The sequence below is a fragment of the Ictidomys tridecemlineatus genome, chromosome 1, assembly GCF_052094955.1.
Source record: "Ictidomys tridecemlineatus isolate mIctTri1 chromosome 1, mIctTri1.hap1, whole genome shotgun sequence".
Classification (NCBI taxonomy): Eukaryota; Metazoa; Chordata; class Mammalia; order Rodentia; family Sciuridae; genus Ictidomys; species Ictidomys tridecemlineatus.
In genome coordinates, this window is record NC_135477.1 from 7427617 (window position 1) to 7454131 (window position 26515).

General features: G+C 52.1%; 1 protein-coding gene across 3 annotated transcripts in view; it reads right to left on the reverse strand.

Moving 5' to 3' along the window:
• Window positions 1–238: 238 nt before the first annotated feature.
• Gpr26 (G protein-coupled receptor 26) overlaps window positions 239–26515 on the reverse strand; it is a 31149-nt gene continuing 4872 nt past the window's right edge. The window contains exons 2-5 of one of the 3 annotated variants that reach the window (XM_078024740.1): window positions 21710–21823; window positions 11932–12122; window positions 3872–3953; window positions 239–1568 (exon numbers count right to left, since the gene is read on the reverse strand). In XM_078024740.1, the coding sequence (XP_077880866.1) occupies window positions 3892–3953; window positions 11932–12122; window positions 21710–21823 (367 nt within the window). In that variant the 3' untranslated portion in view covers window positions 239–1568; window positions 3872–3891. Of the gene's footprint in view, window positions 1569–1612; window positions 3473–3871; window positions 3954–4319; window positions 12123–21709; window positions 21824–26515 lie in introns of those variants that run through there. The other 2 variants (XM_078024751.1, XM_005320749.4) reach the window with 2 other exon arrangements.

The following is a 26515-nucleotide window of genomic DNA, read 5'->3' on the forward strand; positions in this document are numbered from 1 at the left end:
TGTTGGTTCTCAACTGGGTTCCATCGACAGAACTCAGTCTCTGGAGACGGATGGAAAATGACGTCCTCATTTCCACTGACCCTTGGTGGAAATGTAGCAGTGTAGAAGTACCTTTCATTATAAATGAAGAATCCACTTGAGGGACGTGAGCCCACCTGAGACTGTGTTACCAACTGAGATCACAGGTATTTCCACATTGCTCTGCTACTGCTGCAGACGTCTGCAAGATTGTTTAGACTTAAGCTTAAGATGCTCAAGATGGCAACTTTTTGACTGCCACTGAATCTTGCCACTTGGTGGGGTAATAACAAAGAACATATATTACTTTATTGCAACTATATTTTGACATGATTGGTCCCCTCTAGAGTATTTTTGCAACTATATTTTAATATCATTGGTTCCCTTTGAAATCTTATGTATTTCACTTTTCATTAAAAAAAAAAAAAAAAGAAATGTCCACAGGTTTCACAGACAGTAAGCCTGTAGCCAGGAAATAGGTGAAAGACCCTGCTGCCCAGGACTCGTCAGCGTGGATGAAGTTCATCCTTTTTTTGGTGGGGCAGTTTAAGCAGTGTGGAAAAGTGAACAAGTTTCAATAATGTGGGAAGGTGATTTTGAGTATTTGTCAGAGTTTCCAGGAGATTTACTTGCTCAACCAACTTTATTCAGCCATGATGTATCTGTATGCGGCAAATTGCACCCTTTCAGGAAAGTTCCACTAAGTGTATCACACTGTGCAACCAACAGTACAATTAAAATACACAGTGCTTGCTGGGGATATAGCTCAGTTGGTAGAGTGCTTGCCTTGCATGCACAAGGTCCTGGGTTTGATCCCCAGCACCAAAAAAAAAAAAAAACAAAAAAAAACCCACAATATTTCTTCTATAGCCCCATTTTGCTTCATGCTTTTTACATAAATCTCTACTACCCTGAGCCCAAATAACCACTGATCACTTTTTTTCATTATAGGTTAGTATAGTCTCTTTTTTAAAAACAATTTCATTTAAATGGAGTAAAAGAAAACATACGGCAGTGGTTGTTTTATGCGTTGGTGGGTGTCTGGGTTGTTTCCAGCCTTTGGTTATTATAAAGTCACTGTGAACATTCAGCTGCAGGTCTTTTGCAGACATGTTCTCATTTCTCCTGGGAGAAAACACAGGGGTAGAATCGTTGGATCATGTGGTGAGTATATGTTCAGCTTTATAAGAAACCACTGAACTGTTTTCCAAACTAGTTGTATCATTTCACATTCCCACCAGCGGTGATGGGAGTGTCCGTTGGTCCATGTGCTCCACCACACGGCACTGCCCGTCTTTCATCTTAGCTTCTCCAGCGCTGTGTAGTGGTCTGTCAGGATGTTTTGCTTTTCCCTGTCCTGATGCTCACGGTGCTGAGACATTCTTGTGTGCTTGTTGGCAATTTGAGTCTTCTTTTGGAAGTGTCTAAATCTTTTACCCATTTTTATTGGGCATTTGTCTTACATGTTATGGATACAGTTCTTTTTGCCAGACAGGATTTGCAAATATTTTCTCCATTCTGTAGCTTGCTTTTCGTTTTCTTAATGGTGCCTTAGGAGCAGAAGTTTTTTGTTTGTTTTTTTTTTTTAAGAGAGAGAGAGAGAGAGAGAGAGAGAGAGAGAGAGAGAGAGAGAGAGAGATATTTCAATATTTATTTTTCAGTTTTCGGCGGACACAGCATCTTTGTATGTGGTGCTGAGGATCGAACGCGGGCTGCACGCATGCCAGGTGAGCACGCTACCACTAGAGCCACATCCCCAGCCCCAAGGAGCAGAAGTTTTTGATTGCAATGAAATCTGATCCATCGATTTTTAAATGTTATGGTCATGGTTTTTGCATTCTGTCAAATACAGGTTTTTGCATGCCCCACAAATTGAAAAAATTTTCTCCTGTGTTTTCTTCTGGGATTTTATATTTCTAGTCTTTCCATTTGGGCCTATGAAACACTTCAAGGGAAGCTCAGTGCATGGGATGGGAGTGGATCTATTTTTTTTTAACTTATCTTTGTCTGCAGATATCCAGACTCCAGCCCTGTAAGATGAGACTGTCCCACACTCCCTCCTGAATCGTCTCAACACCTTTGTGGAATCAGTGTGTGTGTCAGTCTATTTCTGGATTCCATTCTTTCATATTGATTCCATGTCTAAATTTACACTATGGCTTTATTTTTAAAGATGAATAACTGTGACTGCGAGAGTGAAGATCTTTGTATAAGGCCAAACCAAATAAGTTAGCAGCCAGGCTGCAATGTGGCTCTTGCAAAGGCATCTTAACCCTTTTGGAATTCAGCGAGGAGAGAAACACAGGGGAGACTATGTCCCGGACCCCCAGTGGGTTCAAACGGCACTGACCCTGCCAGCTAACACCTTTCCATCTTCACTCAGCTCTTATCACACGCTGTGCCTGGGCTTTGGCAGTTGAAGATGCAGCAGCCTAACATGCATGGATTTCTTTCTCCTTCTTCACAGTTTCAAGATTCACTCTTATCCGGCAGCTTCCAGATGTTGGTAACTTCAGAATATGATTTATTTTTCTTTCTTTAAGTCAAGGACTTTCACTTTCATTGTGCACTTTATACCCCTTCTTTGGCCTATCTAGATTGCCAGCTTTGCTACTCTTATGTTCTGAGGACACTGTCGTACTGTGACAGTCATCTGCTAACGGAGGAGTGGTCAAGTGCCTGGGCAGGTTGGGCAGCACAGGGCGGCTATGTACAAAGGGATGCTTCACATCCCAGTTGAGATGAGCAAGATGGTGTGAGATTTTTCTCACTCGACTCTCAGAACAGTGTACAGTCTAAAATGTACAAATAATCTGTCTCTGGAATTTTCCATTTAATGTTTTTGAACATGATAGACTGGTAATCATGAACTGGGTAGCAAAACTGAGGATCAGGAGGAACTGCTATAATAAATGTAGACTCTGATGCGGGGGACCCTGCCCCAGCTTGCCTGGAGGGTCCCTGCAGAAGGGAGAGTCCTGCAGGAGGCAGAGAGATGGAACTGGTTCTTCATGCAGGAGCCGTGACACCTGCACAAGCTCCTCCATCCCTATAGGTTCCTTGGCTAGCTGTAAGGTGTGGGTAAGGATAGTGCCACTGTCACAGGAGCATGGGCGGGGGGGGGGGATTGGTGGAGATGATGCTTTTAGAGTGTATGGTATAGCCGCTGGGACACCATAAGTGCTCAGGGGTCTATAGCTGTCCATGCCTTCATTCAGCAGAGGGGACTTCACCCCTGGAGTTGGACCCAGAGCTGAGCCCTCATGGTGAGGGGTGAGGGTGGCCCCTGTGACCAGGACATCCCACTCCTAGGCACAGCTGCTTTCCTGCTTCTTTATACCAGGACTGGGTGCAGAAGTCCTGAGTGGGTCCCAGGGTGGCCCAGGCCCATTAGGAGGAGAAATCAGTGCCAACTGCACTGCTGGGTACAGCCAGAAAGTGGCAAATCCGACATCTGCAGCAGAAAACAGTAGTGATTTTTGAAAGAGAGAACAAAACGACTTAGATTTCCTAAGATTCCAGGAGAGCTGTGTCTTAACCACTGCTCCTGGGGAGGCTTGTATTTCTCTATACCTCAGTTCCTCCAGCTGGGAAAGGGGAGCCTCTGTCGAGTCACCTCTAAGTTCAAGAGGCACCTGATGGCTTTGGGGGAAGTGGGATGCAGCATCAGTGACACGGCACTGAAGTCTCAATGCCCCTCACCAGCTGCGTGAGCCTCACAAGCCATTGTACCTCCCCCTGGCTATGGAAGGAGGAAGCCCCACCCCTGGAGCTCTGCAGGAGAAACTGTGGATGAAGCCCCTAGCACAGCACAGCACAGGCTCACCAGGTTTAATCTCGTTCTCTCTCTCACCTGTGATGGCTTCCTCCACTTTACGACACAGCAGAAAGTCTTTTGCCAGTTGCAGACTCCTTGACCTTGGCCTTTCCAGCTTCTAGAATTGTGACAAATAAATTCTGTTCTTTATAAATTACCCAGACTCAAGTATTGCATCATAGCAACACAAAATGAACTAAGACACGTGGTATTTGGGAGGGAAATAAGCCTCTGTCCAAGCAGCTGTGTTTGCTATAGGTGTCTATAAATTAAGAGATGGTTCCAACGAATGAATACCCACCACTCAGAAGGCTGGGTGAGGCCGGGAGCACCTGGGCAGTGAATGTAGGAAAGGAGAGAATGTACAATATTGGAAGGCAGGAGGGAAAGAAGTATAAGCTTGGGTGAAATCATGGAAAACCAACTTTTCTGATAATTAATTTAGACATAAAAATGTGTTCACAACAAGTCAGTAAAACATGGATGAGATTTTATAAAGGGAGCCTTTATTGGACAGAATCACAATATATATATATATATATATGCATATATTTTAATATATTTCCCCCTGTATTGACCATCAATTCTATCATAAAAATATATTACAACATTTGATATGTGTTCACGAGACACAAGCCATTGTAAACAGACCAGGCAGCATTGGCCTTGGATTCAAAAACCTTGAGTCCCATTTCAACAGAAAACAGCCATTGGCAGGTGCAGTACATGACAGGTCGTATTGCCATGGTAGGAAGGCTTCTGGTATTTAGAAAAAATAAGCAAAGCTGTACTTCTGATTCATAAATTAGAAGAAAGTGAATTAAAGCTACAATGTCAAGAAACATGAGAAGACGATAATCTTTTGCTTCATTTGTTTTATCCTTGTTGTGCAGATGTCTGTGACATGAACATGTGCACACTCGTGGGCACACTGTGATGGGTGCACACATTTATGGGTGTCTTTGCTCCAGCACAAACACACAGATGCACCACCCATTTCCCTATGGATCTGATGTTAAGGAATTGAGACCCTGTATAGAAGGCACCATCTGCAGGTCCCTCTGTCCCCAGGAATGAAATATCTTTTAGTTTTTCTAAATCCTGATTTCCAAAAGTGATCCTCAAGTGGGCAAATATAAAAGGCCTTTCTGTGTGGATTACTAAACTAGCTGGCACGTGCTGTACGGTTCCTTAGCGTGGGGTCCCCTTTTGTCATCCCTGCCACTGTCTCCGTGTCCCCAGCTCCAGATGACATGAGTCCCCCTGCCTCAATCTGCACAGACACCAGAAGATAATGAAATACATGAAAACTCAAGGAATGCAAAGAATTGGACTTTGGTGTTCTGGTGATGTGGAGCCACACGAGTTCTAAGGGTGCCATTCACTCAGCTGTCCCCTCCCTAGTGGGAAGTGACAGTCCTTCCATGGGACACGGGGCTGGGCAAAGCTGCCGTTCTTGGTCCAGGTGGGAGGATTTGCAGGCTGGCCTGGTCTGCTGTCATCCTCTGCCCTAGACACTGTGGCACAGGGAGAGACTTACGGCTTCAGGTGCTTCCTCACCAAAATGAGAAAGGCACACCCAATGGCCAGGCTTCAAATACCTTCCAGGTTCGCCCAAGAATCTGAGACAGGCTTGTCCCCATGTTTAGCAAGACCACCAAGGGGGTCACGAGGGGAAGGCAAGGCACCTTTTTTTGGTGTGTGTTGGAATTCCACGGCTGGGACCTGTAACCAGCGGGCTTCCCCTGGGAGATGCTGGGGGGCTGGCGAGACACCAGACCTCACAAATGCCCCTGTGCTCCAAGAGAGGGTGTACTTACACATTTGTTGTAAAACAGGACTGTTGAGGTTTGGAACGATTTCAGTTTGTGAGGAAACTTGGCATTCAAAGTCTTTCCAAGCAGGGGGTTTGGTTACTATTAATAATTCAAGCAAGGATTTGGTCTGCGCTAGTGAGCGAGGGAAGGCACCGCAGGGGGGCTTTGGGGGACTGGGTGTTGGGTGTTTGGGCCAGACCTGAGCAGTCTCCAGGATAGCATGCCGGAGCATGCTATCACCCCGTTAATTGAGGGTCCCTTGCGATGGTATCTGATTCTCCCCCCACCCACCACTCCCTTTCCATGATATGGGGCATGATTGAGGCCTGGGTCCTGACAGTGGGACTCTGAACCCCATGACTCAAAGCAGACTTCCTATCTCCAAATGCAGATTTGGGGCTCTTGGATGCCATCATGGGCCTTGGGTTCTATTAAACACGCACAATAACTTCTGTGCCAGGGAAGAAGTTTGATGCTGACTGCACTGTCCCTGAGCATGCGTGTGTTATAAGAACAACACACGCCAAACGTCCAGACCATCTAAAAAGCCCTCAGCTACGGTGCACATGGTAAGCAAGCATGGCTCAGGTGGACCAGATTCACATCTGACCTTTAAATGCTGGGTACACACCAGCAGGAGGCCCTGCACCCCCGAGGCACATGCCCCAGGAGATGGAGGCTGCTGCACTGCTGAGCGGCCCCAGGACAACTGGGCAGCACAGTGGCCTCTGCTGTGTGAGCGCTTCCACAGTCCCTGGGGGTCGGTGGCAGTGACCTTTCAGACCCAGCTTGACATTAAACGTGTGGCACTCCCCTCCCGAAGAGCCACATTTGTGCCCACTCTGGATGCAGGGAGAGCACTGCCCTGGACAAATGGCTGGTGTAAGAGTGAATTGTGCTCTTAAGAAAGATGGTGCCCCTCCGATGAACCCACTCCCTAGGCCCTGCCCGCCCCTCTCCCTCCCTGCATCCTCCTCTGTCTCCTTTACTCGCTCACCTGCTCTTTCTTCATTCTCTGGCCCAAACCTCGCTGTCTCTGTGAAGCCTTCCAAAGCCCTCCTTCCTGCCAGCCCAGTCCTCCAGCCCTCTCTGCACCCCACCCCTGGGTGCCACCCCCCAGGGATTGATGCAGCACAGGGCCTGGCACACAGAGCCCAGGAGTGACAGTTCACACTTCCACAGCTCAGGGATGGAGCTGGCAGGTGCCACAGCTCATTCTGTCCCCCCTCCAGGACTGCTGTCTGGACCCCTGGAAGATCATGGCCTCTGCACAGTGGTACCGGGTCCCTACCCAGTGAAGCCACCACAGATCCTCCTCATTTCCTTCCCTCTTGCAGATCCCTGGGAAGCTGGAGAATCCCATTCCTTGGAATCTGACTCCTCCCCACTTAGTAACTCACCCCTGCCCCCCGGCCCCGCAAAAATGCATCTGGCTCCTGCCCCTCCTCCCTGTGTTTGGGGAAGGAGGCACTAGAAGGCCTTCAGCCTGGTGGCTGCCTCTGAGAACAAGAGGCAGGAGGAAGCCTGCAAGCCCTGCCCCCTTCCTGGGGCTGCTCTGATCCCTGACCTGCATCCCCAGGTCTTTAATTTATTTTTTAAAATTTTTGACAAAGAATCTCACTATGTTGCCCAGGCTGACCTGGAACTTGTAATCCTCCTGTCTCACCCCCCCCCCCAAGCAGCCTGGATTCCAGATGTGTGCCACCACGTCTGGCCCCTGCCACTTTCCTTTGACCCGGTCTGAGCAGTCACTGTGATACGGTCCTTAGGTGGGGAACTGTCAAAGCACATTTCTCTCATACAATATCTAAAATGTCAGCCAGACAGATTCCCTGCAGGAACAGGGGCTTCTGGGCCAGTATTCTGGGTATGTAGGTGGCTGCTATGCTCCTTCCTCGGGATTCCTGAGACACACACAGAGGGGAGAAGGCCACAGGGAGTGGGGTGAGGGGTATGGCTGATGGTGGAGACAGTCACAGAGCCTAGGCTGGGCAAAGTGGGGGACCCAACGTCACCAACCTGCCATGCTGGGGGCTGTCCTGCTTTGCATACCCCCGGAAACCTCTCTGCCCCCAAGACCCACACATCTTCCTGGATCTATACCACTGAGATGACAGGGATCAGTGGAAACACTTCTCCAAGCCCTCAGCACCGGGCCTGGTGTCCAGCTCCCCTAGGTGTGCACCGGCTGTTGGGGACAATGCCTTTGAACTACCTGCTCCTGGGGGCCTGGCAGAGGTGGCCATCCTGGAGGAAGCTGTGAACCCACAAGGGCACCACACCCAAGGACTGGTATCCAGAACCATCTCTCCCTGGCCCTGGCTCAGAGGGCTCAACTTCCATTACGAGGCTGGATGGGATGGGGGGAGCTCTGGTCAGGGACAAAGCGTCAGATGTCACCACCTTCCACAGCCAGGCTGACCCGAGGGACGGTCTGAGGGCCCAGGTCCCTCTTCCCTGACAAGGCCCCCAACTCTTCCACATTCTGCCAACACCGAAGCACACCTGCTGCTTACCACCTGAGACCCTGGGGAGGGGCAGCGCCGCTCACAAATGCCCTGGGAGGCCAGGGTGGGCCGCCCCGCGTGATCTGGCGTCTTCCAAAAGGAGGTCTCGGCCTCTCATGGAGAGATCCATTCTGTCCTTCTGAGAACAAAATGATCCAGCCCTTGAATAGAGTCAGAGATGGGACTACTGGAGAACTGGGAAAGCACAAGATAGCGGAGACTTACCAGAAACATCCAATTCTCTGCACAGTCACCAGATACCTATGATCGTCTTTCCGGAGGGAGTAGTTTGAAGATCACCCACGTCAGTTACCTGGGCACTGACGGTTAGAAATGCAGAATCCCAAGTCCCATCTGTCCTCTTAGATTGCTCTTGGACGCAGGGACATCAGAATCTGCAATTTTCAATCACCTCCCTTGGTGACACTAGGGGATAGAAAATTTTGAGCCAATGACTCCGTTCAGGTCTGCCAGGCTTTTGGAAAGGGAGTGGGAGCCACAAACATACCCAGCCCTCTTCCTTGTGGTGTGCATGGGCCAAAGAATGTAAGCTGATCCAGGGGATTTCTGGCACCAAATAAAATGGCCTCATTAAAATCAAGCAAATTGTTTTATCCTGCCTCCGGGTTAAATCCTAACAATGTGCTGCCTTTGGGTTCCTCTGAGGGTCTCGTCGCAGCCAGACAAAGGCACCTCCCTGCACCCTAGCATATACACAGGTAAAAACCAGGACACGAGGGTGGCCCCATTCTTTCCATCTTCTCTCAGGAAGAAAGGCACATGAAAAAGGACCAGCTTCACAAACACGAGGAGAGAGCTTTATTGCTCAGGGAGACAGGAGCCTGAGCAGAGTCCCGGGATAATCACAGAGAGAAAGAAACGGTGCAAGGCGTCCGCCTCCTCCCCGCCCGCCTTCTAAGTGAACCAGGGTGGGCAGCCACCGCGAGACATCTGGGAGGGAGCTGGCCACCGGGCACATGACCCAAATGCCAAGGCACCCATCAAGTGCACTGTGCCCCGGGGTCCCCAGGGCTCTGGAATCCCCTCCTCCAGGAAGAAACCCAAGACAAACTCGGAATCAGGGCAGAGTGGGCACAAAAGCAAATTCTGAGGTGCAGGACCAGGGAAGGAGCCTGCGGGGACTGCAGAGTCAGACAGCCTGTCCCTCGCGGGCGTTATGACAAAGCTTCTTAAAATGTCCTCGCCCCGTTCTGCTGCTCCCCGAGGGTGGGCCTTGCATGTCAAGCCCTGCCCTGGCTGGAGTCCAGCAAACACAGGCCCTTGGGCTCAGTGCCTGAAATCCTGGTGGTCCTACATGTTATACCTGAGAAAACCACGTGACATCAGATCAATTCAATTTCCCAAATGAGGTAGTAATTCAGCCTGGAATAATGAAACGGGGCGGGGGGTATAGATGACTATTTATCCAAAGGTAATCCTAGGAGAATTGATTGCTGATGCAGCAGTTTTGTCGGGCTTCCCTGTGGGTTTTAACACCTGTGTCTAAAGGATAATGACCCCCCGCCTTTGACTTATCTGGGGTTTTGTTGACATGATGCCACTACAACTGGTTTTTATCAGCTTTTAAGCAGTTTTAGAGATACAACGGCAATTATGAAATGTCTCTTCCAAGACATGTGGTGTTGTGGGTGACAGATCTTGCTTCTTAGCTAAAGGAGGAAGAGAGACCTAGCTGCCACCAGAAGTACAGCTCATGCCTGTGCAGAGCAAGCAGAGAGGATCTGCCACAGCATCACTCCAAACCAATGAGTGCTGAAAACAGAGTCTGACCGCCCGCTGACCGCATCCCCGGGCTCGCCCTCTCCTCCCGTGCAGCTTTGGAGTAGTCATGAGAAAAGGGAGATTCTCCCGTCAGGTTCAGTTGTGTATATTGTCTTGGCCCCTGCCTGACTGTAACCTCAACAGCCCTTTTGGCATTGGGACAATGGAGGGTGGACAGCTGCTTGTCACTAGGAGAGCTCTGAAGGGTGTGTCGGCTGCGATTTGGACTTGAGTGGCCAAATGGGCTCTGGACAGAGTGGTTTCGTTTCATCCACACACCGTCACTGCGGCAGTGGTGTGCTGCTAGATGCTTAACAGCCGGCTCTTGGGGAGAGAGGCCTGACTTGAAGCTGATTTTCATGGTACAGAAACTTGCACCATGGCTGATCGAAAACTACCAACATGACAACCCCACTCGCAGAAGGGGGAGGGACGTGCCCCAGTGACTCCCCCAGACAGGCGTGACGTGTCTCTGCCCGCACTGGGAAGGCTCATCTGTCTCCATTCTGGTCTCCATGGAAACCTTAGAACCAGACAACACTTGGCCTGGCTGAGCTGCCTTTTCAATGAAAAGCTAAGTGTTAATAAGAGGGTATCTTTCCAGATAGCCCTGCAGACCCTTCTCTGCCTTTAAATGCGGGGGCTGCCCAGCAGGGAACACCAACAGGCTCTCCCGGCAGGTCCCTGGTGGGCGGTGTCCTGCCCCAGTGCTTCCCAGGCTAGGATGTGAGAGAGTGGGACACCTGATTCCACCGCTCCATCCTTTCCACCCTGAAGGATCACTTTAGGATTGAGCAATAACTGCTCTGTGCATTCACAGACGGATTCAAAATAGAAATAGAAACAGGATGGCCCAAACCTATGCCAACGCATTTTGGTTTGTATGAGATCAAGACAGGAGTTGGTCCTGGATTAGCTAAGCATCACGGTTACACGTTCTGTCAAAGTTTCACTCTCATCAGTAGCACAGGGCACGTTCTGGGTGACCTTGGACACCCTTTGCTTTCTGCAGATAGACTTAAAGAAACTAGGCGATTGAGCCCCTAGGATTATGGGACTCAATGCCTAAAAATAAGGGCTGGCTTCCTGCTCCGGTCAGTCCTCACCTGTCCATTTCAAGGGTGTGCTGGACCACATGCATAAAACAAGGCAAAACATTTCCTGTCAATTCAGGTCACAAATGGGGAGGAGAGAGACCCATCAGCCACCTTCTTCCTGCTTTTCCTTGCCTTCCACATTCATGGCATGTAACTCACAAGAAGGTGACTTCCTGGTCAGACTTCAAAGAACCGAGTACATGTGTCACCTGCCTGTTTAAACCATTTTCATGCTAAGATTGTCTACACACACAAACATTAGTTCTTTTTATTGGGTGTGGGGGATAAAAGTTGAATCCAATATACCGTTCCTAAGACAATGGGTGGGCAGCTGTCAGTAGCCACCAACTGTCCAACTCTTTCCCCATGGGTGTACAGTCCCAGGGTCCCTGCTAAGGGTCCCAGCTGGATAATATTTGGGTTAAAGCAGCCACCACTACCAAGTGGAAAGGAGTCACCAGGTCTGGGCCACAGGTTACTGCAGCCTTAATTTGGGCAGGCCTGAAATGTCCCATGGAGACCGTCCCTCTTCCTCTGCGAGGAGCCCCACATCCAGTGGTCAGCAAGCAGGTGGACGCATGGCTCTCCACTGCCACCAGCACTCTGCATCTTCGACAGTGACCGCACTGTCGTCCACTGGGGACCTCTCAGGAGGAAGGGCCTGAGCACAGCCCGTGGCATCCTTTGGTGATACACAGAACAATCCAGCCTCCGCCCTCAGGGGCCCTAGGCCTGGGAAACACAGCCCTGGGCCGGCCAGGGGGCGGTGGCAGGGTGTCTGCCCGGGGAGCCCAGCCGCCTCCCTCTTCTCCGGGCCACCTCCCTCTAAACCCTCCGCCGGGAGAGTGGTCCTCACTCAGACACCGGCAGGATGTTCTGGCTGTGAGAGTCACCTGTGAGCCCCGAGGAGCGGATGGAGCGTCTGTGGAGGACCCTGTTGAGAATCTCCCGGCAGCTTCTGCGGTACTGGTGTCTCAGCAGGCAGTACACGAAGGGGTCCGAGGCGGCCTTGCCGTAGGCCAAGCACTTGGACAGCACCCCCCAGTGGGGGCCAATGGGCGCCGCGGAGAAGATCTCCACCAGCCTGCGGAGAGAGAGACGGGGACGTCACTGTCACTCACAGCATAGCCATGCACCGACGTGGGCAGCCACAGGCAGGCTCCAGTCTGCACCCACCCACGGCTTCCTGGCCACAGGCCCTTGCTCAGAGACCACCTCTCAGGCAGCAAGAACAACAGCAGCCATGATGGTGGGCAGCCACAGGCTCTTCTTTTATTCTAGACATTGCACCCTCGAACTTGGGGGACGTGACATATCTCTTTATTTTTTTCCTTTATTCTTTTTTAATACTGTGGAGTGAGTCCAGGGGTGCTTAACCACTCATCCACATTCCCAGCCCTATTTTTTGCATTTTATTCAAAGACAGGGTCTCGCTGAGTCACTTAGGACCTCACTAAGTTGCTGAGGCTGGCTTTGAACCCCTGCCTCGGGCTCCTGAGTGCTGGGATTATAGGTGTGTACCACCGTGAAAGCTTTATTTCTATTTCACAGATAAAGAAACATGTCCCAGGAGGTCAGATAATTCGCCGGTCAACTTTGCATGGCTGGCCAACTGCAAAGGCAGAATTTGAACTCAGCTCTGACCAACTCTAAATCCCAAGCTTCACTACAAAACAGACTGATAGCTCATGGTGCTCTGGCTTTGGCTCCAGCTCCGCGGCTCACCTGGTGTGACCCTGGGAATATCTCTCCACACCTTAGAACTCAGGTCTTATATGAAAAGCCAGAAGTGTAGGCGAGATGGTCCCGCCATCTTTCCCAGTGGCAGAGTCTGGCACGACTGCCCCGAGCCTGCTCTGCCTTCCTAGCAAGGCCGTGCAGGAAAGGGGTGGGGGTCATTGGTGACACTGCCTGAAGCTCAAAGCAGGACAGAACCTGCTGGCTGAGAAGGTTGGGATTCTGGGGGGCTCTGATAAGACCAAGGTCCGGGTACCTTGAAATGACCCTCATTCACTGGGGGAGGACAAAAGAAGTCACAGCTCTTGTGTCCAAGGGTACAATTCTCAGGGTCCTCCTGGCACTAGTCAATGATGCCAATGCCAGGTTGTGAGGGGTGAGAGCCTCCTGCTGCATAAACAGACACGTTAGTGTTCAGCACCCTCGTATCTGGCCATGGTCCAGCATGAACATGGGATTTAAAAACAAACAAACCAAGACTCAGAACTGGGGGAGAGTTTGGAGATCATAAACCACCCTCTCCCCTGCCCATTGTAATCAAGACCCAGAGAGGGGAGGATGTTGCCCAACATCACACAGCACATCAGTGGCCACAGTAGATCCAGGCCTGTATTCTACTCTGAGATTCTTGCACCTTCTTCTACCTGAGTATCTGCAGGATGGATCTCAGCAGAGCTGAGCCTGAGCTGAGCTCTGCTGCCGGCTTTAGCCGGACGTCCTGATCCCCAGGGAACTGTGGGGCTCCATTCCTCCCCGGGACTGCCCCTTTCCCGAACAGATCTCCAGCGAGTCCCTCCAGCGAGTCCATCCGAGGCCCTTGGCTGCCTTTCCATTTCCCTCTCCCTTGACCCCCGCCCCCAGGGCACAGTGGATACGTCTCCTCTCAGGTCCTCGGGAGCCTGATGCGGAAGTGGGACTGTGCGCATTTGGGAAATACGTTCTTTTATGAGACCTATTTTTGAGAAGTGATGAATTTAAAGAGACAAAATCCTTGAATTTAGAATCCACAGCTCATGCTCACAGAGAACTAGCTGGGGGCCAGCACACGGCTCCGAGCCTGGCCGGCGCGTGCCCCAGCGTGCCTAGCCTTCTACGGGTAACTTTTGTAACTCTCCCCCAAATTAAAGAGCTGAATATCATCAACCCATCCAGCGAGAGCAAAATCATCATCTGACGATTCTGAAGATTTCACAGAATAAAGTTATTCAGAGCAGTTTTAAATTTCATCATTTGGAAAATGGAGATGATCTATTTATGGCACTTGGAAACCTCTGTCGGCTCCACACGAACACTCCCCAGTTAGGGTCCTCCTTGGGTCAAGCCCTTGATGGACAATCTCTGATCTTACAATTCTCCTGCCGAGAGGATCATTATCCCCATCTTACAGGCAGGGACATCGAGGCTCAGAGAGGCTGGGCAGCCAGCCAGAGTCTCCATCCAACCACAGTCCAAGGCCTGGCGAGGCCACCGTGGGACCTGACTCTCAGCACCCAGGGTGAAGAAGACGTGCTCCGAGGCCCCTCGTAACTCCAAGAGCCCCTTCCCCACAGGGTCGACGCGTGCTGTGCAGGACTTGGCCTCTCGCCTCTCCCTACAGCGCACAGGGCAACGACTGCTCTGAAAAGCCAGGTCTCTCCTTCCTCGGGCCCCAGGCAAAGGGAAGCTGGGTGAGCGCAGAGCTGGACGAGGCTCCCTGTGGTCTCCAGCAGGGGGCGCTGGGATATCCCCCTCCGTGGAGTACCTTGCCCCATCCTGGCTCCATTCCTTTTCGGGGGCTGAGAAGAGGCGAGGGTGTCCATACTGCCCAACTGTTTCTTCCTAATTCCAGATCTGGGTAGGTGTCGGGCTGACCACAGGGTCCCTCCCAGATGACCTTTGATAGAGGGAACACTTTAGCCCATCTTCTAACACCAAGTCCCCTCCGCCACTGCTTCCTACACGGCTTCCTACACCCTCCTCGACAAGACAGGATTCTGTGACTCAGATCAGTCCCAGTCTACACTCTACACTCCTCCATGCTACACGAGTGGCGTATTTCAGTCCCCTGCCCACCCCTCCCTCTGGTGGTCACAGTGAGTTGGTGGCCTCAGCATTTGACAGACGGGGCAACTTGCAGAGCAGCAGCCCCCCACAGGTGCAAGCCCCCCGGCTGCCATCTAGCAAGGGGCCTGGAGTTATTGGGCTCAGGTGTTAATACAGCGAGACAGCATTTCCTCTTGTCACGACACCTGTGATGAGCTAAATTGTGTCACCCTCCAATTCGTACGATGAAGTCATACCTCCAGCACCTCAGAACTGCGACCTTTGAAAACAAGGTCATTGCAGATGTAATTAATGAAGAGCAGCTCTGAGGGAGAGGGTGGGCACGGCTGACCCCACAGGACTAACATCCTCAGGCAAGCCGAGAATCTGGGCACAAACACACACACAGGAAGGACAGCAGGTGACAACGAAGGCAGAGGTTGGGGAGAGGCATGTCAGGGAATGCCAGAGGCCACCAGCACACAGCCAGGAGAGAGGCCCAGGGCAGTTGTCCCTCACAGTCCCAGAAGGAAGCAGGCCTGTCCACACCACCACCCTGGGCCTCCAGGACCACATGTAAGTGCCTTCCTGTTGTTTAAGCCCTTCTGTTTGGGGTACTACTATGGCAGCCCTAACAAACTGAGACCCCAAAGGCACCCACAGGGGTGAGGGATGGTTGTAGCATTTGGATTTCCTGGAGTCCCTGGCCACAACATCAAAATGGCACCTCGCCCCACCCCATTCCTAGAGCCCTGTGTGTACCAAGGACGACACTGGGGGTTTGCCAAAGCTCCTTCCCCAGCCTCCAGGAAGCAGGGCTTGTCCCCATACGCACTGTTCCTACTACCTGCCAGACCTGCCCATTAGGCACCAGGATGGCTTCCCACGTGCCCCCTGGGTGTAAAGCAGACAGGCATTTTGAGCACATGACAAGCGCATCTCCACCCCTGGTCTCCTGTGAGCAGGCCAGGTGAGGGGACAGCACTGGGATGGGAGAGCACAGGCAGGGGCGGGGCTCAGCTTTTTAAGCATTTCAGGCAATTCCAGTGCCAGCACTTTTGCCCTTTATGGAAGAACTCTGGGCTGCGGGGTGTGTGTGTGTGTGTGTGTGTGTGTGTGTGTGTGTGTGTTGGGGATATAAAGTGCCTCCCAGTTCATGCCCCCTAGCCCTGTGCACCTGCCTGCACCTCTACAGCCCTGCTCTCTATGTGTCCCGGGAGCCAGAGCTCTTCTTTGGCAGTAAGCCCCACGAGGCTGCTGGCTAGCCACTCCCAGCTGGCTGTCAGAGGGACTGGACATGGGAGGCCGCCCACCATGGCCCCTCACTCACCGGGTCCTCTCACCTCACCTAGCAAGGAAGGAAGGAAGATGGGGACACATCTTCAAGAACCCTGAGGCATCCTCTGGACCCTGGGGAGACTGATGTCCCCACCTTCTCCATGACAGGAATCCCCAAGGAGAGCAAGTCCTGGGGGAGGACAGCAGCCCCCGACCAGCACTTCCTCCCGGCCCCCGGGGCTCAGGATCTACCAACTGATCACAAGCATCACCCACCCCACCATATCATTCTCCCAAACTTACAGAGACAAAGCCAAAGCGGTGTCGTGTCCAGGCTCCGGGCCAGGACATGAAAGAACCAGGACAGGAACCGACACCGTGGGCACCAGTGACTAGGGCCTGCCCACGCCTGGACTCAGTTTCTGCTTCCAAGAAGCCAAGCACCTTTGCATTCAAATACTGATTTTAAAGCAGTAAATTAGAGCCCTCTCTTCCTACAGTCTGTGCTCATCATCCGTCTGTCTCATTTCTCTCTCTCTCTCTCTCTCTCTCTCTCTCTCTCTCTCTCTCTCTCTCACACACACACACACACACACACACACACACACTGTGCATTTCACAACACAGGCCACAGAACACTCCTTGGCAAGCCAGCTCATTGTCTTCCCAAGACTTTTGGAGAACTTAGTCTTCATGTTTGCAGACCTGAAAGTCATAAGCTGATGCTTGAAATTTTCATGAGGCATGAGAATGGAAAAGCGGTTTTATTGATAGAATATTAACACTCAGGAGCCACCTGCACATTGAACCTCTCTCCCAGCCACATGATCCCATTACTTTGAAAAGCCACAATAATGGAGCTGTCAGATCTGCAGATGCCTCGAAGCCTGACTGCAATGATTTAAGACGGCCACAGTTATTTGTAAGCATAGACCACTGCAGAGATGACGGCCTGACAACTGCTTCTAGATCCGTGAACTTCAGTTCAGAAAATACTTGCGAGTGCTTCTCGAGGAGGCTGCTGTGACTCTGCAGGTCCTGCTCGGTCGCTCCAGGGAGAGTCCTATTGACCCCGGATCTGAGGACACGGGAGCCAGTGTGACTGTGCAGCAGAGGTGTCAGACTCCTATTAAGACCTTTGCGAATGTCCCCCGCTGTCATCACACACCCCCTAGCACAGCTACGGGTGGCTCTCCAGCTGGTGCGGTGGGCTTTCTGAGACCATCTTTATGAGAGCCACTACTTGGTCAGCATGTGCCAACCAGGTCTGCCAACGGCTCTGCCACCAGCGCTGATGGCCTCCTGGGCTCTGCTTCAGCCACACAAGATGCTGCCAGTCAGGTGGGAGATGGGGACAGTGTCATGTGGACCCGCCATTTTTACTCAGAAAATCCATGTGCCTGCTTTACCAGGAGAGCCTGGGTGCTGTCTGGGTTCATGCCAAGGTGCTTTGTTTTGATAGTAGGAGGGGATAAAACCTGTCCAAGGGGCATCTGTGTGTCTCCAGTGCCTGGTCCCCAAGTCTTGGAGTTGTAGCATGGGCCAAAGGATCAATTATAGCCGAGTGGCTGATGCTGACTTTGACCATTGGCTTGGCCACTCCTGCTCATGTGTCCCTGGGCAGCTCACCTCTCTGAACCTAGATTAGGATCCGAGCCCCCATGGGCCTCAGTATTCCCACCCTGCAGGACAGCTGTCCCAGGTGAGGCATGGTATGTGGCGATATCCCTGGACACAGGACAGGTGTTCACCAGGTGGCAGGTATAGCCTCGCAGACTGATCTCCAGTAAAGAGCTGGAGACTTGAAGGATCCTTGTCAACGCTGGCTCCAGGCTGAGACGGGGCTTCCTGATCTGAGAAAGTCGTCAAGCAGATGTGAAAAGATGGGGGACAAAGAGAAGGAGCTCCCCGGGTCAGATGGATCTTCTCAATCAGCTCAAAGGGTGACAAATGTCACAGCACAAGCCCCCTTCTGTGTCAGTATTCCCATCCTGCCAGGTGCCACAGTCTCTAGCCACCATCCGATCTTAGTCCAGTGTCACCCTGGATGAATCACTCACGGGTAGGGTGCAAGCCCGGAACCTGACCAAGGCCCGGCTTCCTCGTCTGTATGAGGGGCATGTGACTAGGTCAAGAGGGCACCTGTCCAGCTCTGGCACAGCCTCAGGCACCGAGTGGGACTTGCAGGGTTCGGCAGGAAATCACAGTCCTGGGCGGGCTTAAGAGACAGAGCTTGCTCTTAGCTTTTCCTTCTGAATTCCCCAACATCCGTCTGTTGCTGCCTCAGTTGGATTTGATTTTCATCTCTGTGGACAGGAAGGCAGCAGAGAGCAGCACTGGCGCCTGCACCGGAGCCGTGCCCTCAGTGCCACTGGCCAAGTGAGTCCCTGGGGGTTCCCGTGTGAGCAGTGGGTGGTGGCGCTGGGGCCAGCGTGGCTTCACCAGAGCCATATTTTGTATTCATGAGGACTCCTGTGCACGGCTTTTCTCCTAGTAGATTGCTGCTTATCCCCATGAAGGATGAACAGTTATGTGCATGTTTTTTTAAAACTCAAAATACATCAAACCCATTTGGCAACATAAAACTGAAAATACATCCATCCATCCACATTGACTTGTGAACCTACCATCGATTTTACTAAAAAAGTATTGCTGGGCACCATTGAAGGAATCAAGCCACAAACAAAAATGGGAAAAGCTGGAAAATGAGATTAACCCAGAGAAAAGTCCAATTATTTGAAGCTGGAGCTATGACCTGTTCTCCAAGCGTTCAAGTTCACCTCGTGAGCCCACGCCTCCCTTCCCCTGATATGAGCCCACGCCTGATATCAGAGGGAGGGAGGACCGTGACCAGGGATGTCATCCACACAGGCCTGAGCCACACACACCGGTGCTCTGGGACCTTGTACCCTCATGACCCACACTCCCTCTGGAGGCCCAGCAAGGCCAGGGCACTGGCCCCGAGGTCATGCAGTGGAGGGGCGGAGCTGGGGTTGGCTTGGGAGGCACACACCACAGCCACGCTGCTGACCACACACTCCACCTCCCGGGAAGGCAAGGGGACCTGTTCTCCTCTGTCACTGCGCAGGGGCTTGTGTCCTGTGAGAGCTCTGTTCTGTGAAAGCTTTGGCTCCATGGCTGGATTAGTGGGTCTCAATCCATGGTTCTCAGCCAGGGAAGATTCTGGTCCCCGGCAGATCTTGGGCCATGTCTGAAGGCATTTTCAGTTACTAAAACTGGGGGGGGGGCTGGAGAGGGGAGCCACCCTCCTGACATCCAGTGTGTGGAGCCCAGGAAGCTGTTAAACATCGAAGAATGTCCATGACGCTGAGGTCTAGTAGACAGTTCTAGAAGGAAGAAGTGGTGAGTCTGCTCTGCACAGACCAACCTGTCCAGAGACCCGAAGGCAGTTCTAGGTCCTGTGTTCATGGTAGGATGAGGCCAGCTGGGTCTCCCAGAAGGAAGCAGCACACCAGGGAAGAGAGAGTGGGGGGCACCGGAGCCTGGCCTAAGGAAGAAAAGAGGACGGGGTGCAGGGAGGCGGCTCCCTGTCCATCTGCAAGGTCTGGGAGCCAAGCGCCTTCTCCTGGGCTGCAGAGGGCAGAACTGGGGTCAGCGGCTGACACTAGAGCAAACCAGGCTTCAGCGTGAGTAAGGACCACCGGGAGGATGCAGAGAACTGTCCACAGTGGGGTCCTCTCCCAGGGTGTCAGAGTGCCAGGTGACTGTGTGGCAGCGGTGCTCTTCCAGGGGCCTGCAGCTGAGGGGTCTGGGGCTCACTGGGATGCTGGGCTGTGCTGTCTCCATGTCTTTCTGTCTGTCACACACACACAACTCTGTACAGACCCCACTTTCTAGGCTTGACAGAAGCTCCTTCTCCACCTCCTCCGAAGTTCTTGGCTACCATCCACTTCCCAGACTGTGGAGCCACTTTGGATACACAGCCACCGGGTGTTTCCTGGCCTTCAGTCCACAGAACAGACTGGGTGATAAGTCATCTTTTTCTTTTTTCTGGCTGAGGCTGATACGGGGCAATGTCATGGCCAAGGCGGGCTGGCTTGAGGAAGGTGAGCCCGAGAACAGCGGCCTGCAGTCGGCCAGCTCGGGCTGCAGCTCTGGGGAGCACAAGACCATCTGAGAACATGAGAAACGTCCCAGCTCCAGCAGAGGTGGCCCACCTGGGTGCAGGACCTGCTCCCCAAGCCTGCAGTGTCTTGGCTGGGGACACCTGGGGCTGCGCTAACCAGCATTCAGCGGGCAGCAGGAGCCCAGGCCTAGAACAGGCCTCTGCTGCTTTTCTTCCTGCTTCCGTGGGTTAGGCCTCTTGGGGTTGTGGGCCTGGGCAAAGGATTGGAACGCTGTGATTTGGAATGCAGTGGAGTTGGGCGTGAGGGGTCTCTCACGCCTTTTTGGTTCTGAGTCTAACCTGAAATGATTCAAGTTGGACTAGGAGAACAGTATGGAGGGTCCTCAAGAAAGGAGATCTACCACATGATCTAGCTGTCCCACTTCCAGGTGTACATCCAAGGGAAATGAAGCCAGAATCCCCAGGAGACACCTACACACCCATGTTTATTGCGGTACTGTTCACCGTAGCTGAGATGGGAAATCAACCCCGATGCTGGTCAGCACATGAAGGGTCAAGAAAATGTGGAATTTTCAGTCATAAAAAGAATGAAATTTGGCCAGGCACAGTGACACACACCTGTAATCCCAGTGGCTTGGGGTACAGAGGCAGGAGGATTGCAAGTTCAAAGCCAGCCTCAGCAACTTAGCAAAGCCCTAAACCATTGAATAAGACTCTGTATTAAAATTAAAAAAAAAAAAAAAAAAGGCTGGGGATGCGGCTCAGTGGCTGAATGCCCCTGGTTTCAATACTCAGTCCCAAAAAAGAAAAAAGAAATTTGCAACAAAATAGATAGAACTGGACAACATTGTGTTGAGTGAGATGAGTCAGACACAGAAAGACAAATCCACACATTCTCCTATGGACGGATGTTAAGTCCATCTGGATGTGGAATAGGGATTACTAAATAGGGATTACTAAAGTAATAGGGATTACTTTGGGGACATCACAGGCTGGACTGTAGGTCCCCAAACAGCACAGACAGCAGTCATACTCTCCAGCACAGTGGGGTGACTGCAGTTCCCAACAGCCTATTACATATTTCATGAACAACTACAAGAGACAGCTCAAAGCCTCCAGACTTGAAGTAATGCTGAGGAGACAGCACTGCTAACGACCCTGATTTGATCAGTGCACACTGAAGACACATTTTGAAATATCACATTGTCCCTCATAAACACACTCAATTCCTACTTTAGTAATAAAAACATTCAAAAAAATGTTGAAGGAGATGGAAATGTTAGCACCCCAATTTGATCATTCCACATTGTACACATGCATCCAGTTATCACTGTACCTTATAACTGGGCACAATTAAAACAATAATTAATAATCATAAAAAGAATCCAAGGCTGAAGAGGAAAAGCACACACAGACTCAGGTGAGTGCCCTGTGTCCCCACTGCATCCTGGAGAAGAACTGGGGCCAGGAGAGGGTGCTCTTGCTAAGGGTCCTGGCCTGCTCTGCTCTCCTAAGCCCCACCCCGCTCACACCAGGGCTCAGCTCACCTGGTGATCACGTAGGGGCCGAAGCACACGAGGAAGGTCCCTATGAAGGTGCTGATCTTCTTGGTGGCCCGCTGCCTCCTCCGCTTCTGTTCCTCCAGACAGCGCTCCCTCACACTGTGTGGAAGAGAGAGAAGGTGACTCACAGGCAGCCTGCCAGCTCACACTGAGGTACTTCTGATAGAGTAGGCACTGGGCTATGGAGCCCAAGAGACCTGGGGTCAAGTCTTGGCTGCAGCTGTGTGACCTGACCGTGAGCAGGCTGTGGGACACTGCTAAGCCTGAGGCCATCGTCTGTAATATAACAACACCCAGGGCCTGTTGGATGTGTGTGCTCTCTTGTACACACCATAAGGCCAGGTCAGCACACAGATGCGTGAAATGCATTCAGCCCATACAGCACGTGAAGCAGGAGCAATTGTGCTTAAGTGAGTCCCAATAAAATCGACTCTTCCTGCGACACTTGCATCATTCACTCACACCTACTATGCACCAGCCCACGGAACCGCTCTTACCGAGCAGAGTTTCTAGTTCTTAACTTCACCCCGATCAGTGGATCAGGCCCGCGGGGTGCTTTTCATCTGCCCTGTTTTTCAGTGAACACCATGAGTTCTGTGAGGCCAAACAGCCTGCTCAGCTGGCCGGCAGCGGGGCTGAACCCCATCCATGTGACTCAAAGCTGGCCTTTCCCCGGGGTACCGAGAGCCTGCACGCGGCACGACATGGGGCTTCCTTTCCTCCACATCCTCAGCCTGTTTCCATCCTCACACCTCCACCCTGCCAGGAGCTCGAGAGCCCATCTTGTTGGGTCACCGATTCCTCCAGAGATGGAGTTTGGAGAAGCAAGGAGACCACCAAGTCCTCGTGGAATCAGGGAGCAGTTTGGAGAAAGGAAATGGGAGCCACCAATGCCTCTGACCACGCCTGCTCCTGCTCTGATCCACTCCAGGGCCTGCCCAGAACTGGTACCCAAAGGCCCGCGAAAAGCAGAGGCTCTGTGACCCACTGTGTGCAGCGACAGGAGGAGTGTGAGCTACAGCTATTTTGCCTGTTATCACAGGTGAGGAGGCCCTGGAGGCAAGCTGGCCCAGGCTCCATGGGCTCCATCTCACGGCACCCAACCTGGGCAGGTTCTTTTAATGTGTATGTTCTAAATAATTCAACTGACTAAAGATGGCCAGGAGGAAACTGTGGACAGCGTTCCCAGGAAGCGAAGATAACCTGGCAGAGCCAGGCACCAGCTGTCAGTGACCTGGTCTGAAAATAGGCCCCCTGCTCAACCACAGCAAGCAGCGGAGACCCCTCTGGAGACCCAGGTCCAGGAGCACCCATCATCTTACTACGTGCTCAGAACTCTTCTACTCAGACTTCCTGTCGCAGATGGACAACGCCGTGTAGGTTTGGACTGACAGGTCCTGAAATTTGCACGGAACTGTTTTCCCTTGACTTTGCCTTTCCAGGAATTCACAAAGGAACTGGGAGCTGAGCTTGGTAGGAACAGGTTTCCTATGGGTTGAAAATGCACTGCTCATGACTAATATTGCTCATCAATTCCTAATCACTAATACAACAGCCACATTCCCAAGTCTTCAGTATGTGCCACGCCAGACCCTGTGACAGGAGCTCACGTGCATTTGTTTATCGGATACTCACAACTCTACAAGCTGAGGGCTGATATCAGTATAGTCCCCATTTTTCAGATAAGGAGACCGAGGCTCAGAGGAGTTAAGTGATTTTTTCCCAAGATCACACAGTTGGTGAGTGGTGGCAGATGTCCTGTTTAAACATGACAGTCCTGCATTCTAAATGGTCTGCAGGGCGCTGTCCTGGTTTTAAAAGGAAAGCCCCAGGTCTGGGAGCCCCTTCTCAGTCCCAAGACCCTGGGTGGTGGCAGGAGTCCAGGCGCTGGCTCTGCAGCCTTCAGCAAAACCTGCTGACAGTCTGAATCACTCTGTCTCCTAGGGAGGCACCAGGACTCGGATTTCTCCACCCAGGACACGTGAAGAACATGGCAGGCACACAGTGGGGCCTAAAGTCACATCCCCAGAGATGGGCTTTAGTCTCCCGACTTTCTGATTGCACTTGAGTGCCTGCAAGTTTTCTACCCAAGTCCTCTGGCTCAGGTGACACTTGCAGGGAGGAGGAGGGAATGCCTGGGCCTCCCCCCTCTCAGGCCAGGGTGTAAGGAGGTGACCAACTCAACTATCTTGGTTTAAAACTCGACGTCCCAAGCCTGGGAAGCCCCCAGACCCAGGCAAATGGGGATCCTGTTTTGCTCAACGCTCAGCATCAGTCCCCACCACGGAGGCCCACTCATTTGACCACTCATGCATTTCCCCCAGGACTTTCAGAGCTATCCATGACAGGTGTGCTGCAAGACGCAAGCCAGTGTCCTGTGCCATCTCTGCACACCGCCCCCACGACAAGCAGAGCATTCTGGGCATGTCCTGAAAAGAAGCACCAAATTCATACACAGGACTCAGGAAGAGGACCCCAGAGCAACCGGGGCTGGGCCCTCTCCATCTGTGACCTGACAGACGGCCAACTCCCAGGGGCTTAGAACAACCCTGTGGGAAAAGGAGCTCTGGCTTAGGGGTCTGAAGCTCTGCCCTTAGCTGTGTGACCTCCTGGAAGTCACCTGACCTCCCTGAACCCAGTTTCTCATTTATCTCAGGGGCTGTCACAACAGGCATAACGAGAGCTGCTGTTCGTCATAGGGACAGATAGGGCTTGCCAGCCACGGCGGGGGACAGAGCTCCTTGGGTCCTCCCAGGAGGAACTCAGGGCCGAGAACCTAGCTGTCTCCAGGTGAGCAGAAGCCCCCTCACCTTGCCACATGGAAAACCTCTCCCCCAAAACACAGAGATCCTTGGAAATAGGGAAGGCTTCGCGGGTCTTCAGAAGGACAGTAGCACTTTGGTGACCTGAAGGAGTGAAATGGACCCTTCACAGGCTCAGATGACCAGGGCCACTCCCGGTGCTGTAAAAACTACGGGGAAATAACTTCCTGCTTCCAGAAGGCCTGGGCAGCAGGGGACATGAAAGGGCAAGCACTCTGCTATCACATACGTCGGTGGTGACCATGGTTCTAGGCTCCAAGCCTCACACCCAGAAAATACATAACGAGTGGAACATCTTGGGAAAACTCACTCCGTCAGCTTTTTTTTTTTTTTTTTTTTTTTTTTTTAGTTGTCAATGGACCTTTGTTTTATTTGTTTAAATATGTGATACTGAGAATCGAACCCAGTGCCTCGCACATGCTAGGCAAGCGCTCTGCCACTGAGCCACAACCCCAGCCCCCAACTCAGTCACTTGTTAAGTGATCTTTTCTAAAGAGATGACGGTGAGCCAGAAATACATTCTAAAATAGATTTTTTACAAAGTGAACCATGAGCATCTTAACCCTATCAGACAAAGCGAGGATGGTCAATGGTGTGAAACATCTCCACTGGCCTGGCCTCCATTCTTGGTTGCTCACCTAGTGGTTAAGAATGAAAAACCAGAGCCAGACCTCAGGATTTAAGTACAGGCACCATCACTTCATTACTGTGTGGCCTTGGGCAAGTTACACAGCTTTTCTGTGCATCAGCTTAGTCATCTCTAAAATGAGAGTAATGAGTCTCTACTTTGTAGTGTTACACTGGGAATAACCGAATCAATGCAAAAGGTACTGAGGACAGTTCCCAGCTCAGTAAGTACTCAATAAATGCTGGCCATTAATTTTCATTCTTCATTCAATAGAAACTTATTCAATAATTCCATACTGTGTTTCAACTTTGCCCTGAAACTCCTCTCCCACTGCAAGAGTCTTGCCCTGAGCATTTATAAACAGGAGCTGGAGCCAGGGGCTGCCCCAGGGGTGCGGTAAGGCAGAGCCAGCAGCCAGGTGCCTGAGACTGAGTCCTAACTCCCTGAGGACTGTGACCCCGCTGGGCCTCCAGGGACCCCAAGAGACTGTCCCTACCTGGCTGTGTGCAGCACAGAGGGCATCTGTAGACTGGGGTCGTGTCTCTGCTGGGCCAGAGCCACTAGATGCTAGGGCCATGACGGCATCCACCCAGCTCACAGCCCCAAGGGAAAGAGGAACCTGCTACCCAGACAGTGGTGTGCGGGTGGGACCGGCATCCGGCCACTGACTCCAAGCCAAGCTGCAGTCGGGAACCTCATCACCCCTTCCCTGAACTTTGGAGAAAGAAGGGGCTGGCTCCACTTTTCCTCCCTGGGATCTTCTACTTCCCAGGTGAGAAGAGGTGGCAGGAGATGAGTGAGGCAGGGGGGTCCCTTTCCCCGGGAAGCAGCCCAGCTCCTGGCTTGTCACTGTCATGGTTTAGGCACAGCCTGGGCGCCCTCGCCCACTCCCAGAGCAATGGCATATGAAACCGCTTGGCGTTGGCTGCCGCCTTCTCCCTCCAGAGCTTTGCAATCCAAGCTCCTGGAAATCTTGGAGCCTGGGAGCCAATCGTGTGCTCATCTGCACATCATGACACTGGGGTCCAGCAGAGGGGGTGGGGACATGTCTAAGGCTACTCGGGAAATTCTGTTCAGGACCAGACCTCATCCCAGGTCTGATGACCCTGGGTTCTGGGGTGTTCCCCCAACCCCACTGTCACCCATAGAAATCACCAAGTGCTGAGCATTCTGACAATCCTGGGCCTGGTGGTGGCACCTGGAATCCTTGGACCCATGGGAGGAATCTGTGGCAGAGGCTGAGCCTCCCCCACCCACAGCTGGAAACTTGGCCAGGGGGCAAGCAAGTCAGCTTTGCAGCGGGGTTGGGGCGGGTCCACCCCGGTCTGTGCAAGACAAAGG